We start from the raw sequence: 16214 nt of genomic DNA, 5'->3' as shown, positions 1-16214 counted from the left end.
ATCTATTATAGCCAAGCTGTTATTAAAACTAATGCAATTCACTAAATATTTTCCTCCATTAGCTTCATGCTGTCTGTCTATTATAATATGCTCGAGGCCTAACATCCGTCAAAACTGTCAAAGTCAGCTGCTCACAGTCCGTCAAACTATCAAAACAAAACCTGTCAGGTTAGTAAAGAAAAATATACTTTTTTACTAGGAATTGTTTTTGTTTAAAACTATTTGAAAACTATTCACAAATCTAATGGTGTCAATAGAGTTACGTTAGTGCCGACCTTCAAAAACTTTAAAATGAATAAATAAGAACGTGCAGTGATCGATTGGTAAATAGGAATTATATTGGTGGTGTTATGACTCAACAAACCTCTTAATCTACCTTTGCCTAAATAATATGTAGGGTCTTAATGTGGGACGGGGGGCTTATTATCATGCCTTTTTTCTAATATGTGGGAAGAACAATCTATGGGTTCCCAAACCTTAGAAATTATACGCCAGGGTGTCTGGGCTTCCATAACAGGAGGCTGGTTTTATGACCCTAGCCAAAACCTTTTTTGTAATACTTTTCATCTATATACTTGGCTTTTTTTACTATGTGTGCCCTTTACTCTTTATGTAGTAAGTATATCTTTCTAATTAATATATTTAGTATAAAAGACATGCTTCTGTGTTTTAGTATTTTCCCCCAACAAAAATTGTCTGGTACATATACTGTATCCTAGTAACTCTAGCCTTAAGTGGAATCAAGTTTGGAAACTACTTTTTGCACCATATTTATGATACTACTGAATGTGTCACTGAGACCATTGAGGAAGATCCTGATCTCAGAAGGTAAGAAAATATAAATCATCCTTTAATTAATGTTTACTCATCAGTGTGATTGACTATTATGGTAAAACTGTAAATTTTAGAGAGGATGAAGGCATAGAACTTCAAGACTTATCAAATAAAGGTGCAAAAATTATTCGCTTTGGCCATGTTTCAATGGTTACTAGGTATGTTAAATTGTAAGGAAATTAAAGATTCAGTTCTTTCTGGTGCTGGACTTAGTGCTTATAGTTTTCTTTATAAAATTTCATTCAATTTGCTAGTTTTATAAAATTCTGCTGCACCAACATAAATAGAATGGTAGTTTGCTCCTATTTTTTTTGTATAGATTTTGGCTTATTTTTGCACCCTTAGCTGAATGAAATTTGCTTATATACCTCTTCTTAATAAAATTTCAATTCCATCTTTTTCTCATATGCATATTACTGTGATTGATGTTTGAAAATTGACTGATTCAGTATGATTGATATCCTAGTTATCGATCACATTTTTTTACTTCCTCACTGTTATGTTATTCAAATCATTTTACTGCATATTTTTATTATAATTTCTACCCATTGTACTCGCTACAGATAAGAAGCTTTATTTTATTGACTCATGTTATTGTTATGACAATAATGATCTAATTCTAGATTTTAATGCTTTAATCAAATCAAAATATACTTTACTATTTTTTAACAAACATTTGTCATAAACAAAGCTTAAGTACCTAACCTAATTTCTTAAAATACACTTAAAGATATTAGACATGAAATTAACAAATAGTACAAAAAACAAAACATATATTTTCTTAAAAGTATACTGGATGGATACCATTTAGAATAAAATCAAGACTAAAACTTGAAAATGCAAACTTCGATTGAAAAATCAGCATAGTACATGGCCAATGAATAATAAATTTTGACAGTCAGGAATCTCTTAACTTTCAGTTTAAAAAGCTTAATAGATGTACCCTCCTTTAGGTCTTCCAGCAAATGATTAAAGATTTTAATCCCCTTGTAAAAGATAGACTTATGAATTAGAGTGCTGGAGAAAATTCAAACTTTTAAATTATTGCTTGTGCATATGTCTAGGATTTAGAGTTGCAAACTTAAAATACTTTCCATCTAAGGGAAACAGATCTAGCATTATAAGGCAGAGAACAAGAGCCATAAATTATTTAAATTTTCAATGAGATAGAAAAAAAAATGTGAGATTTGTAAAAATTATATTATAAACTCTGGCAAACTAAGAGCTTTAAAGTGTCAGGGAAAAACTTAAGCAGACTGTATTATTTGAAGAGATTTTTTATTAATGATCAGGGGTTTTTCAATTATTGAAATAGGTATTGTAGAATTTATAGAACTTCTAAAATTAACTAAATCTGCAATAGCACTAGCAATAGTCTAACTAAGGACATGTAACTTGTAACTTATCCTAAACATCTTAACTCTTACGAGTACATCTTTATTCATATTAGTAGCTTCTCTTATTTATAAAAATCATTTTGCACTCTTGGATCCTGTTACTTATCACAACATACAGCAAAATAAAGCTCTACTGCTTCCAAGATCTGCACTGATAAAAAAGCCACTTGTATATGAAAGCAGGAAAGTATTCAGCTATTTAGCAACAAATCTGAAAACACTAAAGTTCTTAAAGACCTTTTCGAAACTTCGAAGATTTACTATTGGGTAGGGCTTATTGGGCTAGTATGGAAGAATTCTAGCAGGATGCACTTTAAAATTTGACTTTATTTTGCTTTTATTGTGATATTGTCTGTTAATGTAAGACTATGTCTGATATCAATGTTTGTATTTTTCAATTCATTATTATTATTTTTCATTGTTTCATTTAATTTTTGTGGTTTTGTAAGGTATTGTTAATGGTTTTTATGTTCACTTGTATACCAATCTTGTTTTGTTAACAACATTTTTAATTTTTTAACTAATAAAGCACTTTTGAATTTGAATATATTATAGAACCATATCTCACTTACATGAAGTTAGTTTTTCAACCATTTTAATTTTAATTTTATTAATAATATGAAAATTCAAAAATAAAACTAATTAAGATCTTTATCTCGCAACTGTAGCTAAGGTTTATAATTTTTTGAACCTAGATGTATTTAGGTTGTTTACTGCTTTCAACTTTTAAGTAAATAATTCTAGTTCTTGAATTTTATTTAAGAAATATTTGTTTCAAATTTGTATTTCTCAGACTCTATTGAGTAGAGAGATTTTTGACTATTAACCTTTCTAGAACCGACGAGGCGATCGAATTACAAGAAATCTCCACAAAATCCAACAATGAACAAATTGAACAATCAACAGGACTTGCCACTCTAGTAACTTTATCCGAAAATAGAGTTCAACCCAGCACTGATAGCTTAGAGTCATCAGATCTCCAACAATTTGAAGCTTCTGGTGCAACAAATATTGTTAGCACAATAGGTAGTTAATGAATAACAAAACTTATGGACATTTTTAATATAATTTATCTTTTTTTCAATCAGATCTCAAGGCAGATGTTCATAGAAAAAATTCTACTGCCAGCAGCGAGTCTAGCGAACACAAACGGTCTGAGGATGTTCTTTCTGGTGTAGAACAAAAAGTGCAATTGTCTAATCATGTTGAAGTATTGCCGGAGGCTACCACGTCGATTTCGGTTGTTAACGAAAAAGATGCGGCTAGTCTTAAAAGACTGGATACACAAGGTAAGAAATCAGAAAAAACTAATTATAATTTTAGATAAGTTTACAGGGAGGCAAAGAGAGCCTGTTATAATATATTCCAATTTAACCAGAATCAATAAACTATAAGACTCTCACACATCAATTATCAACTTCTGAATGACTACTGACAGAACACTCTACGGCCAAACTATTTTATACATAATACAATTTAAATTTACTTTACTGTACATGCTTCAGACCGTAACAAACACTTAATATGTCTATGTTTTTGAATTACAGGCAGTATAGAGTCCCAAGACAAAACCAGCAATTTTAACTTAGAACAACGACCCTCTTTACACAGCGTCGATTCTGAACATAATCCATCAACAAATGTAGAAAATTCTGGTCGACGACACTCGAACATTACCAATTGTAGCCTTAACTTTTTACCGATAGCAGTCCACTCGGAAATTAAACCGACTGGTAGTTTGGAATTAGGTATGTTTGCTTAATGAATTTTTAGTAAAAGCAAAAGTGTTAAATCAAAAAATCATTGGAAATTTTCATTATAAATTTAAATTCAAAACGGTTATTTAGCAATATAAAAATTACAAAACAAATGTGGGTATAATGTAGGCGAAGAATAGAAACGCATCTCGATTTTTATAGATAATAAAACATATATACATTTAATACTTTATATATATAATACTATATATACTTTTTATATATAATAAAGTATAAACATTGTTTCTCAAAAATATCTCTACAAGAGGTATTCTTAAGTGAAAGAAAACAAATTAAAAAACTACATGAAAACAATGCAACCAAAAATTGATCTTATGTAAAAATATTTTTTAAAAAAGTAAATACATTTTAACTTATGAAAGTTGGAATAAAAAAAAAGAATAAAAATAGACAGCATAAAGAGGGCAGAGGCCAGCGACGACTAAATTAGGAAAGATCAGGAAAGGAAACATATCCAAAATATATTAAAATTATATATTATATATATATATATATATATATATATAATTTTATAATATATATATTATATAGATATTATATATTATATATAACATATATATTATATATATATATATATAATATATATATTATATAGATGTTATATATATAACATCTATATAATATCATGTATTAAGAGATGTATTATGATTATAAGATGTATTAAGTATCTAACATAACTGTAGTGTAAATGTAATTGCATTATTGTACATTACATTACCATAATCAAACAATGACACTATTAATAAAGTTGAACAAAAAATATTTGGTTTCACTCGGAAAGTGAAGCTTTAGGTTATCTAAATGTTTTAAGCACATAAAAGTAGTAGCCACTTTTTTTTATTTATAGGGGTTGAAAAAGACAAACTATATTCAAAAATAATACATACCCTTTGTAAAGTTCTTTGCTCCATTAACCACAGGTACTAAAGTATTATCTAGGTTAACCACAGTTTTCAGAAACATGTTGGGATTGTTGGGGTTTTCTGGATCTTAGAAATAAAACACACGATTTTGAGGCCTTCATTTTCAAATTATGAGCCTTGGCATATATTCACAGTGCTTTCATTTCAAACGAATCACCCTTATTAACTTCTAAAAAAAAGTAGGCAGTGTAGAGGCAAAAGCACTATTACTTTTGCAACTTAAGCAACATTAAAATGTCTATTCAATAGTGCCAAAAAAAATTAAATCGGTTAGCATACCAGTGAATAGTGAGCTAAAATGTAAGGGAATAATGGATATTTTATTGACCTAAAACGTTTGTATTTCAAGTGGCTATCCTAAGTGCAAAAGCTACATCATGTTAAAAGGCATACAATTTCCCATTTAAGCGAACTGAAAAAATCAAAATCTAAATTTCCTTTATAATGATATAAACTTCATGTACTTTAAAACTTCAATTAAGTAGTTTTGGGGATTTATTGATTTAAACTATACACGAATACATCATCATTAGTAGAGATCAATACATTTGGCAGGAAAGTAGTATAAACATGAAGAACGGACTGACCCGTCAGGCAAGTCAATGTTGGCAATGACCACCATGACTTTCAATGCAGTAGTAAAGGTTTTGCTCAAAACGTTGCCGCACATTTAGCAATATTTGAGGAGTAATTTAAAGGGATTCATTTACAGTTCTTTACCGCAAATTTTCTAACGATGTTGGCTGAGTAGTATAGATTCACAGTCACGTCACAAAAATGAATTCAAAGATGATAAATCTTGCGATCTTGGGGGCCATTCAATGGCACCTCTTTTATCAATTCATCGATCTGAAAACGTCTGATTTAAATATTGTCGAACACGTAATGCGTAATCTGGTGGGGCACCATCCTGTTGGAACATCAACATATTCGCAATGTACCGCCGATCATTCTGCTTTTCAATTATGGCAGTTAATGCAGGATTATGATGTCTTCTAGTAATTCCAAATGCATTTCACCGGTCAAATTTGCAGGTAAGAAAAAGGGACCAACTAAATGATTGCCAACAATACCAGCCCAAACATTTAATTTCTGTGTGTGTACCTCATGATAAATGCTGGGATTAGAATTGGACCAATATCGGCAGTTATGACGATTTACTACGCCATTTAAGAAAAAGGAACATTCGTCGGGGAAGCAAGTGTTGCATAGAAAATGTTCATCGTTTATAATTCGTTTACTTATATGTTTACAAAATTGTAATCGTCTTCATTAAGTTCTTGTACAAGGTGAATTTTATACGGATGAAAACTATGCGCCTTTACAATCCATTGGACATTACGCCGACTAATACCCCACACAGTATACAATTTGCGGGTACTTAACGTAGGATCGACATAAACTTGCCCTAAAACCCCCACTTCTATTACTTCGTTCCTTATGCGATTTTCAATTGTGAGTATTTTAGTGAGGACTAATCCAGTTTCCCGAAATTTAGCTTCAAGTTCTAGAACATATTTTCGATGCACGTTACTGTTATCGTGTCGCTCATTAAATATTTGTGCTGTTTTATTAGCGCACTGTTTATTTCCGAAAAATTTTAATAATTTCAACCCTTTCTGCCGTGGAATATACCATGGTTAATTTATGTATAAAGCGTTAAAAGGTATTTTAGGAACAGTGAGTGGGCGTAGTGAAGAAATGCACTAACTCATTAAGTAAATACTTTTACTAAACTTTTTTCTGTAAGTAGTATAAATTGACCTCACATACCTATTTAAGTCTACTTTAAGCTTTAAATCAATAAATCTCCAAAACTACTGAATTGAAGTACATGCATTTTACATCATTATAAAAGGAATTGAAAGGCTTTTAAAGTAAGATATTTAGAGAGAGAGAGAGATTTTAAGAGATTTTGAGATCTTCCTTTTAAGATTTTAGGGGTGGTGTCAGCCCCACCCAGAGAGCTGCACGTGTTAAAACCTAATTTTTCAGCAAACTTGTTTCCTCGAAAACAAAATCGACGGGTCGCAGCGTTTTTCCAAAAAAAAAAACTGTCAGTAAATGCGTCTGTTTCGTTTTTGATGCGCCACCCTATATAAAAAGAGATCTAATGTTAGGAATTTCCGTAAACAATAATTATTGTGTAGGGTATCTTCTTTTTTTCCTTATATAATTTTTAAAATATAATTTTAATTTGAAGTGGATAAAGTGAGTTCTTAGAAATAAATTAGTGAAGAGATAGAATGAGAAATAGATTAGTAAAGAGTGGGTGAGAATTAACGCACGCATTGAAACGAAGGCAACTGAGTTATTAGAAAAACCGTACAAATGTATTTTAGGTAGCAGCATATCATGATTTTGAGGGTCGGATGCCTTACTAAAATCGAATAATTAAGGTTGTAAATTATTTTTGTTCTTCATAACGCCTAACGCCATTTATGAAATTTACAAGGTAAGTGGCTGTACGAAACTATTTCCTGAAACCGGATTGACATTCAGGTATAATTTTATAAGAATCGTAAAATAAAATTTTTTTTGATGAAAATTTGATAACATATTTTTTTCTAGAACCTTAGATAAAATAGGTAAAATAATAATAGGGCGTAGATCTTTAGCTTCTTTGGGGTTTGCAAATGCTTCAATGATAGCTTTTTTCCACAATTCTGGAAATTGATTTTGTAAGATCTAAATTCAATTACTAGTATAAAGAAAAGGTTTTATGCAGAATGGAAAATAAGTTATTAAATCTTTTATTGATAGTTCATCAAAGCCTACTGAATTAGTACGAATTGAAGCTATAATATTTTTTAGTGAAACCTCATCCATAAAATTAAAATTTAGTAAATTGGGAAAATTAAAAGCCTTGTTATTTTGATTAAAAGACATTGTTTTTGCATGTAGTTTCATTCAACTTATTAGAGCTAGCAAACAAGTCAGTACATCTGCTTGAGATAACGCTGCAGGTATGTTGTAATTATTCTTTGCTTACAAAATTTGACTTTTGACCGTATGACAAGGGGCTCTACAGATATTCTAGATAAGTTGCGAAAATAGAAATATTTCTTACGTATGTATGCGTATTTAGTAATTTATTTAATTACGATAGTAGTGGAGACGATTACCGTTTTTAGTTTCCAAATAATTTTTATGTGCAATTTTTTTTAGTTATTTAATGTTATTCGTTAACATTGAGTAAAAGGCTTAATTTTTTTCAACTTTTATAGGTGCAAATTTGTCAATTATATTCTCAATATTTGGGATAAAGATGTTAAACTTCATTTATAATACGAAAATAATACATTTCTTCACTTTGTAAGAGTTTAATGTAACTCCGAAGTAATATTATTGTATTTTCGTAATTTAAAATATTTGGGTTAGTTTTTTTCTGTACTAATATTAGAAATAGCATGAAAGACAATGATCAGAACTTTTAGTTGAAATTTGTCTTGAGTTGCAACTTTTAACGGAGGGCGCTCTGCTGGTGATTATCACGTCCAATAGGCTAGAGAATTATTTCGCGAGCAAAATCGGGTAGGTTCTGTAATTTTCAAAGTTAAATCAAATGTATTTATAAGACAATTTGACCAGACAACAACTTGAGATGAATAGTTTGAGGGTTTTAGAAAGTTAACATTGAAATCACGGTTGTAAATAACTTTATCATAAAAAGACATTGTTGCAGCTAACATACTTTCAAAAAAATCCAGGAACAGATCCCGTCAATGGAAGGCGGGCAATCTAGGGATATAAAAATAACATATTGCTTGTTTAATTTATATAATATTTATTTATATATACAGTGTGGTGACTTTAACTGGAATAAATTCAGTTAAAACTAATCAAATTTTATTTCGCAAAATTCCTGAGACCCGTCGATTTTTGTTTATTTTTTTCACATTTCAAGATTTTTCTTGATTAAATTGCACTATTTACTTATGTGATTATCTAAAGGAGAAATACGAAAAAAAAAACATTAAATTATTAAAAGTTGCGTTTAATGTATAAGATGCTCAAAATGAGCACCATTTACTTGTTGCCAAAGCCCAAGACGATAATAAAATTCGTTTCTGACTTTTTCTAACACTTATGGAGATATTTGTCGGATTTCTTGCCTAATACGTTCTCTGAGTTCGTCTAGGTTTCCTGGTTTGCTCATATAAATTTGACTTTTCAAATGTCCCCACAGAAAAAAATCAAGTGGGGTGAGATCGGGAGAACGTGCCGGCCACTCGATTGCACCCCTTCTACCAATCCATCTGTTTGGGAAATTATCATCTAAATACTGGCGTACATTACGGGCATAATGTGGGGGAGCACCATCTTGTTGCATCCAGATTCTTTCGACTTTCATCATACAAATCTGGATCGAACTGACTCGGATATAAGGCACGTAAGACTGGAACTAGTTCATGTTCAAGAAATTCTAGATATCTTTCCCCAGTTAAAGTATCATTGAAGAATATGGGCCCTATAACTTGCCTGACAATTATTCCAGCCCAAACATTAGTTTTCTGGGGATATTGTGTATTAGTTTCCCTTACCCAGTATGGGTTCTCGTCAGACCAGTAGCAACAGTTCTGCTTATTAACATGGCCATTTAGGGTGAATGTAGCCTCATCAGAAAAAAGGATCCACTCCGAAGATGTGCGATTTTCGTCAATGGCGTTCATCATTAATTCACAGAACTGAACTCTGCGATCTGGATCGTCTTCCAATAACTCTTGAACGGGTTGCATTTTATAAGGTCGTTTGTTTGCACTTTTTAAAATTTTTAGCACAGATTTATGATGAATAGTCTTCGCGAGCTACTCTTCTGGCTGCAGTTACCGGATTTTCTTCCATCGCTAACAATACATTTAATTGGGTGTTTTCATCGATTTTAGAAGACCTTTGTCTTGAAACATCCCTCACGTGCCCAACTTCTCGAAATCTGCTTTCGATTTTACTAACCGTACCTTGGTTAATAGGTGGCAAGTCTGGATATTTCTGCCTGAATAAGTGGACAACCTCTAGCTGAGTACGACTTCTGTCCCCATAACCAATCGTCATTAAGATTTCAATCTTGTGGGATTCGGATAAATAAGGCATTTTTTCAATATAAGTTAACTTATTTAACAACTGGTTGAAATTCACTTTAACAGTGACACTACAACAATGTCAAGAAATGTCTCGATACCAATAAAATAAACAAACACGCTAAAAATTTACCAACACAAAATATTTCGAGACTTTTAATAATTTAATGGTTTTTATTTTTTTTTCGTATTTCTCCTTTAGATAATCACAAAAGTAAATAGGGCAATTTAATCAGGAAAAAGGGCTCTTTTCAATGAGAGTTTAAAAAAAGTGGTTTCCATTTGAAAAAAAAAGTTTGGGTTAATTTGGACCCCCCCTGTAGGTGAAAAAATACAAAAACTATCTTGAAATGTGAAAAAAAAATAAACAAAAATCGATGGGTCTCAGGAATTTTGCGAGATAAAATTTGATTAGTTTTAACTGAATTTATTCCAGTTAAAGTCACCACACTGTATAATATATAATTAATTATATTTCTTGGTTTTTGTTGAATTTATATAAATATTTAAATTGTTAGTGAACTAAAAAGTAGAGTAGAACTACTAAGTAGATGTATATATGTTTTTTACCAAATTGCCAGCCGTAGTATAAATAATTCCCTATTTATTCCTGATTTAGATGCAAAAACTTATTTTGACGGATATCACTTCCAACTTTGACCGTTAGACTTTATCAATAGATTTCATCAATTGTTTATTGTACAATATCATCAACTTTAAAATTGTTATTTGAAAGCATTTTAGCACTAGTTAGCATTAAAATTTCAAATAGCACACGTACTTTTTATCGTTATTAGTGTAATGAGTTTCATAGTACCAAATTAAGATATTTTAATTTTACTATATTTTTTGAAATAAACTTATTATTGTTATATTCTATCTTTTAAGTTTAAAATAAAATATATAAAAGTGAGACGGAAGAATCATAAAGTCTTAACATGTACTTCTCCTAAAAGACTAGGAATTTTATATAACATTAAAAAATTCAATTAGGTAACTTTTAGCATCTAATTTTTTTGTACTTCTTCTATAGGACAATATTAAGTCCAAATATAAGGTCTAGAAGGGGATCATATAATTTAAATTCCTTTGTGCTTTCTCTATCCTTCCTTCTGGTATAATTTTTTGGTAATTTAACTCTCGAGATATCTTTGCAATTTAAAAAGGAATTATAAGAATAATTATGATACTTGTGAATTGGTGACGCAAGATTTTAAATTAGATGTGGTATTTTGTGGATAAATTGGTCACATACTGAAGACTATTTGTTTTTAGCCAACGTTTCGAATTATATTTAATTCATCTTCAGGCACTATAACAGTATTGGGAGAGAGATATCAAAAACACTTACCGAAGTTGTTTTTGATAGTTTCCCGTTCTCCCCTTCTTGAAACTCTATGACATGCATCTTATCACTTACAAACATAAATGTTAAGTTATTTTTTTACAAATATTTTATTTAAAAAAATAAATACCATTTTTCTTTATCTATTGAGTCCTGACGAAAAATGAAATATAGTTCGAAATATTGGCTAGAAATAAATAGCTTTCTTTGGTATTTGACCAGTTAACCCACAAAACACCACATCTAATTAACAATCTTTGGTCACCAATTTATAAATTTAAGAATAATCTCTAATAGTTTCTGTTTACAAACGTTGCATATGGAGTATTTACATCCAAAAAAACAGCCTGTTTATTTCGACTTAAATCCTTAAACTTTTCAGGCTATATCGATAAAAATCCAAATCAAGCGTTAAATTTTGAAGGATTTTACTTCAAGCCAACAAATAGAGATGTGAGGAGATTTAGGTCGGCCGCCTTAGAAACTTGTTGTCCCCCACCGACTATTTCGGCGAATACCAATAGTTTGGAGGTGATCGGTTGTAAACAGAGCAATAAAAATCCTTTGCCTCCACCTAGCACCAGTTTAACAAGAAATCAACACTTAAATTTGTGTCAATATTATGGTAAGTCAATGAGATTAAAAAAAAAATCTTTTAATTATTACAAATTATAATAGGTTCAGAAATAGTGTATCCGATAGCAGAACAATCGGACGAACACCAAACCTCACACGGCCCGGATACTGATATCGAATCGTTAGCACAAGGTTCAGATTCTGATTTTGAAGATACCAATCAGGGTAAATTAAAAACAAAATTTTTAACTTTAGGGAAAAAATTAATTTATATTCCAGGAAGTCACTCTCCACTTTTATACATAAAATTCGACAAAATCAAAAAGTCAAAACCGAGAAAACAACGCGGTGTTGCGCCCATAGAGGGCGACAATTGCGCCTTTGGCGTTACTCAAACGGCACAAGAATCACACGAGGACTCGCAGTTAGATTATGCAACGGACAACGATGTTAGTGAGAAAAAATCGAGCGAATACTCGAATTTTTCAAATTTTTCTAACTTGTCGTGCTCGAGTGACGATTTTCAAGAGAGCATGAAGCTGAAAATGGCCGATTTGGATGTTGCGGAGTTCGGGGAGGACGAAAGAGTTGGAGAAGCAACTGGAATTACTACTGGAAGTTTGAGTACTTTAAAGAATTCATCTGGTAAAGGTAGGATACTTTTCTCCCATTAACGCATATTATGAAACCAATCCATAGATCCCATTCATATTTATATATTTATTTATTAAGTATGAACAGCCCGATGACCAATTACAGACACCAATATATATGAAGAAAAGAGAATAACACCAAGTTATCTTATGTTAACAATAATGCTTGACTTAAAATTAAAATGTATGGGCCTGAGTCTGAGAAGCATAAAGTTTATCGTCAATAACTTCTGGTAAATTTATTTAAATCTAAAAGGTCTAAATCCAAATTACACGCATAAATATTAAAATGATTGCACATTTTGTAAATGGGTGAGCGTTTATACGTATTGGAAAGCCTCTATTCGGGACTTAATGACGGAAAAGCAGCGGCAGTCGTTTTTTGTGATATCGCTAAAGCCTTTGATTGTGTATCGCATGAGTTGTTGTTGTGGAAGCTTGAAGTAATGGGTTTAGAGGGAGTATGCTACAATGGTTTCGGTCATATCTGTCGGAAAGAAGTCAGTCAGTTATCTTTAAGGGTTCCATATCTGATCAGTTGACAATTTCAGCAGGGGTACCGTAAGGATCTGTTTTGGGTCCACTTATTTTTCTTCTTTATGTCAATGACTTATCCTCAATATTAAGACATGGGCAGTGTACCTCTTTTGTTGATGATACCACATTGCTATGGAATTATACAGATGCACATTTTCTACTCAAGAAAATGATTGAGGACTTATGCAGAATCAAGACATTATAATTACAGTTACACCATGTAATTATTTGCCCTTTAATGTAACTAAAACAAATGTTTTAAATTTTAAGTGTAAACTAGAGAATGTCCTTTTGAACACAGAGGCTATTTTAAACACAAATAATAACAAGTTTTTGTGTCTAACAATAGATGACAAATTAAAGTTTCATAGACATATAGAGCAATTATCGCTAAAACAACCATTGTCAGTCAACTTAATAAACAAATATCAATTTTTTTTATGCTTATTTTGCCTTAATTGATTCGCACTAAAGGTATGGTATCTGCTTTTGGGGATGTTGCTCACGTTACTTGTTTCGATCTATCTTTTAAGTTGCAAAAATCATTTTGCAAAGAAAAAAATATCGAAATTAAAACGCTTTAAAAATAGCTGCGTCGGTTTTGTTATCTTTCCATAAACATTCAAGAAACCAAAAATATTATATTTGAAATAAAATTTTAGTTATCCCTTAAATAAATTCTAAAAAATCATGTTTTGGGGCGTTGGGCCTTCAACTTCACTGAGACAGGGCTCGTATATGTGGATGATTATTTATTAGAGAATAGTTAGCTGTATTGTAATTTTATTTTGTCTCTTACATTTATAAGTTTTATTTTAGGTACTAAATTATTATAATTTAATATGGATAAGCTTTGTCTACAAGAATTTTCTATTCTTCAGATAATAAAGCATATTTTGTCTTTGACTTGACTATTAGTTCTAGGGTGGCTTAAATGAAACCACTATCTTTGTGGTATTTCTAACATTTACAAAGAACGGCAACATTGAAAGAATTACAGAGGAATCAATTTTGTTGGTTAAAATTTTACACAGATGTATAAGACCAGTTCTGATGCGCCGATTTTCCAAAGTTCATCTATGAAATTTTTGTAAAAGTAAATAGTGGTCATAGCCCTGCTTTGGGTCATACCCAAACTTAAAAAAAAAAAACTTAAGAAATTTTCTCTGTACGCGAAATAAGAACGCAGCTGGGCGAAGTTCCTTTATTGTTACAAAAACGTACTTAAATCTATGGAACAATTAATATGAACAGCAACTAGGCTTTTACACTATATTAGTGTAGCTTCGTAGTTTTGGTCGTCGAAATCCTGAATATGGTAATAATAATCGGAGTTTTGGAGGTTGGGGGCTTCATTAATATCAGGGGGTTGTTCGAGAACATCAGCATTATTGTGGATCAGCATTATTGTTACAAGGATCAGCATTATTGTGGTCGGGATATATTTCTACATTGGTTAGTTCTTCGGCTATGAAGTTTTTAGGGCCTGAGGGTTGGAAAATATTACTGGTTGGTCTGATGGGAATAACATTGGTCTTAAATGTGGGTTCAATTGTTGAGGCTGATTAATATATCTATAGTTTTGATTTTGTGAAACTTGATTCTTAGGATTTGGATGTGTTGCAAATTGATTAAAATTGCGACGCAAAGTTGAATTGGTATTAGTGAAATTTACTTGAGTTTCAATCATATTGTAATTGAGTACATGGGTATAGACATCATCAAGTGTGTTGGGCTGCTGTAACATAAGCAAAGTTTTGAGGGTGTGTGGTGAATTAGCAGTTAAAATTAATACAGATGTTTTTTCAATTTGGCTTAGCAGGGTTAATTTTGCACTATTATTATCTACTTCACAATTAATTTTTGCTATTATTCTTTGTAAAAAAGTTTTGAGCCTATCAACAAATTGTAATATGCCTTCGTTCCTATAAATTTTAATATATTGGAGTTGTTGCATTAAGATTTGGTAAGTTATTGGATCACCGAATTTTAGCCTTAATAAATCCTTAATTAAGGGCCAAGATGTTAAGTCGGGCCTAGAGAGTAAAAAATCTCTTGCTCTATCAGTAAACTTAGACTTTATTGCCGCTAAGACAAGTTTTTTCTGATCATCATTATCGTTATCGTATAGAGAAAAAAATTCGTTTATGGAGATAATAAAACTCTCTAAGTGAGTTTGTTCTCCCGAAAAAGTTGGTAAAAGTGAGGAATGAAATCTTAAGTTTTCCATGTCTAAATAAATTACAGGTCTAATTGTCTTATCTACTAAAGAATTATCTTCTGAATCTAAACTTAAATTTTCTAAAAGTTCTGCTAATTGTTCTTGTGAATCTGAAGAACTTTCGCTAAGATTTAAATTAGGAGTTGAATTTAATCCTAAAAAGGCTCTATTCCTTAACAAAATTTGTTGTAAACGGTTAGAGGGACTGGACATTAAAAGGCAATTCAGCAATCTACTTACAGTATAGACAAGGATGAATCCATAGAGGCTAAACTGAAGAACAGCTCACGAACAAAGGGCTTCCTATAGAGTGTGGCTGGAAAGCTGGAATCGCTGGATAGTTTTCTGGAACGCCAACTGCTAGAGGAAGAAGGGCGGCAAATGACGTCGTTTTCTTTGGTGTGGCCGTATGTGCTGGCGATAAATGTACTACAGGATCGCTCGATTCACACACTGGCACCACTACCACAGGATCACTCACGATTACTAAACGCACTGTCACTGACTTTTTGCTTCTTCTTACTTTTTGAATGGGACTCGAAGATTTTGGGATTTTAACGGAGGTTCCGATCGATCACGAAGGTCCAGAAGATTCAGATAGTGTACTAAGATTTAAAAACCACTTCTGCACAACAAAAGATCGATAAAGGGCAGAATCACACTATCCTGTTCGCAGCGCCAAATAAGAACGCAGCTGGGGGAAGTTCCTTTTAAAAAACTTTATTGTTACAAAAACGTACTTAAATCTATGGAACAATTAATATGAACAGCAACTAGGCTTTTACACTATATTAATGTTACTGTTGAATGGGTTACGGTTACTTATATATACTTTTATTGCTATCTCAGCGTTAAATGTTAGTTATTAGATA

General features: G+C 31.5%; 1 protein-coding gene across 5 annotated transcripts in view; it reads left to right on the top strand.

The window, feature by feature from the left end:
* The first annotated feature begins 149 nt into the window (after positions 1-149).
* LOC126737205 (pecanex-like protein 1) overlaps positions 150-16214 on the top strand; it is a 78706-nt gene continuing 62641 nt past the window's right edge. For 3 of the 5 annotated variants that reach the window (XM_050441984.1, XM_050441986.1, XM_050441983.1), the window contains exons 1-9: positions 150-615; positions 674-828; positions 909-992; positions 3067-3257; positions 3320-3520; positions 3779-3979; positions 11738-11980; positions 12034-12156; positions 12211-12582. In XM_050441984.1, the coding sequence (XP_050297941.1) occupies positions 445-615; positions 674-828; positions 909-992; positions 3067-3257; positions 3320-3520; positions 3779-3979; positions 11738-11980; positions 12034-12156; positions 12211-12582 (1741 nt within the window). In that variant the 5' untranslated portion in view covers positions 150-444. The remainder of the gene's footprint in view (positions 616-673; positions 829-908; positions 993-3066; positions 3258-3319; positions 3521-3778; positions 3980-11737; positions 11981-12033; positions 12157-12210; positions 12583-16214) is intronic. The other 2 variants (XM_050441987.1, XM_050441985.1) reach the window with 1 other exon arrangement.

This window comes from Anthonomus grandis, chromosome 6 (assembly GCF_022605725.1).
Source record: "Anthonomus grandis grandis chromosome 6, icAntGran1.3, whole genome shotgun sequence".
NCBI lineage: Eukaryota > Metazoa > Arthropoda > Insecta > Coleoptera > Curculionidae > Anthonomus > Anthonomus grandis.
This window is presented reverse-complemented; position numbering and strand designations above follow the sequence as displayed.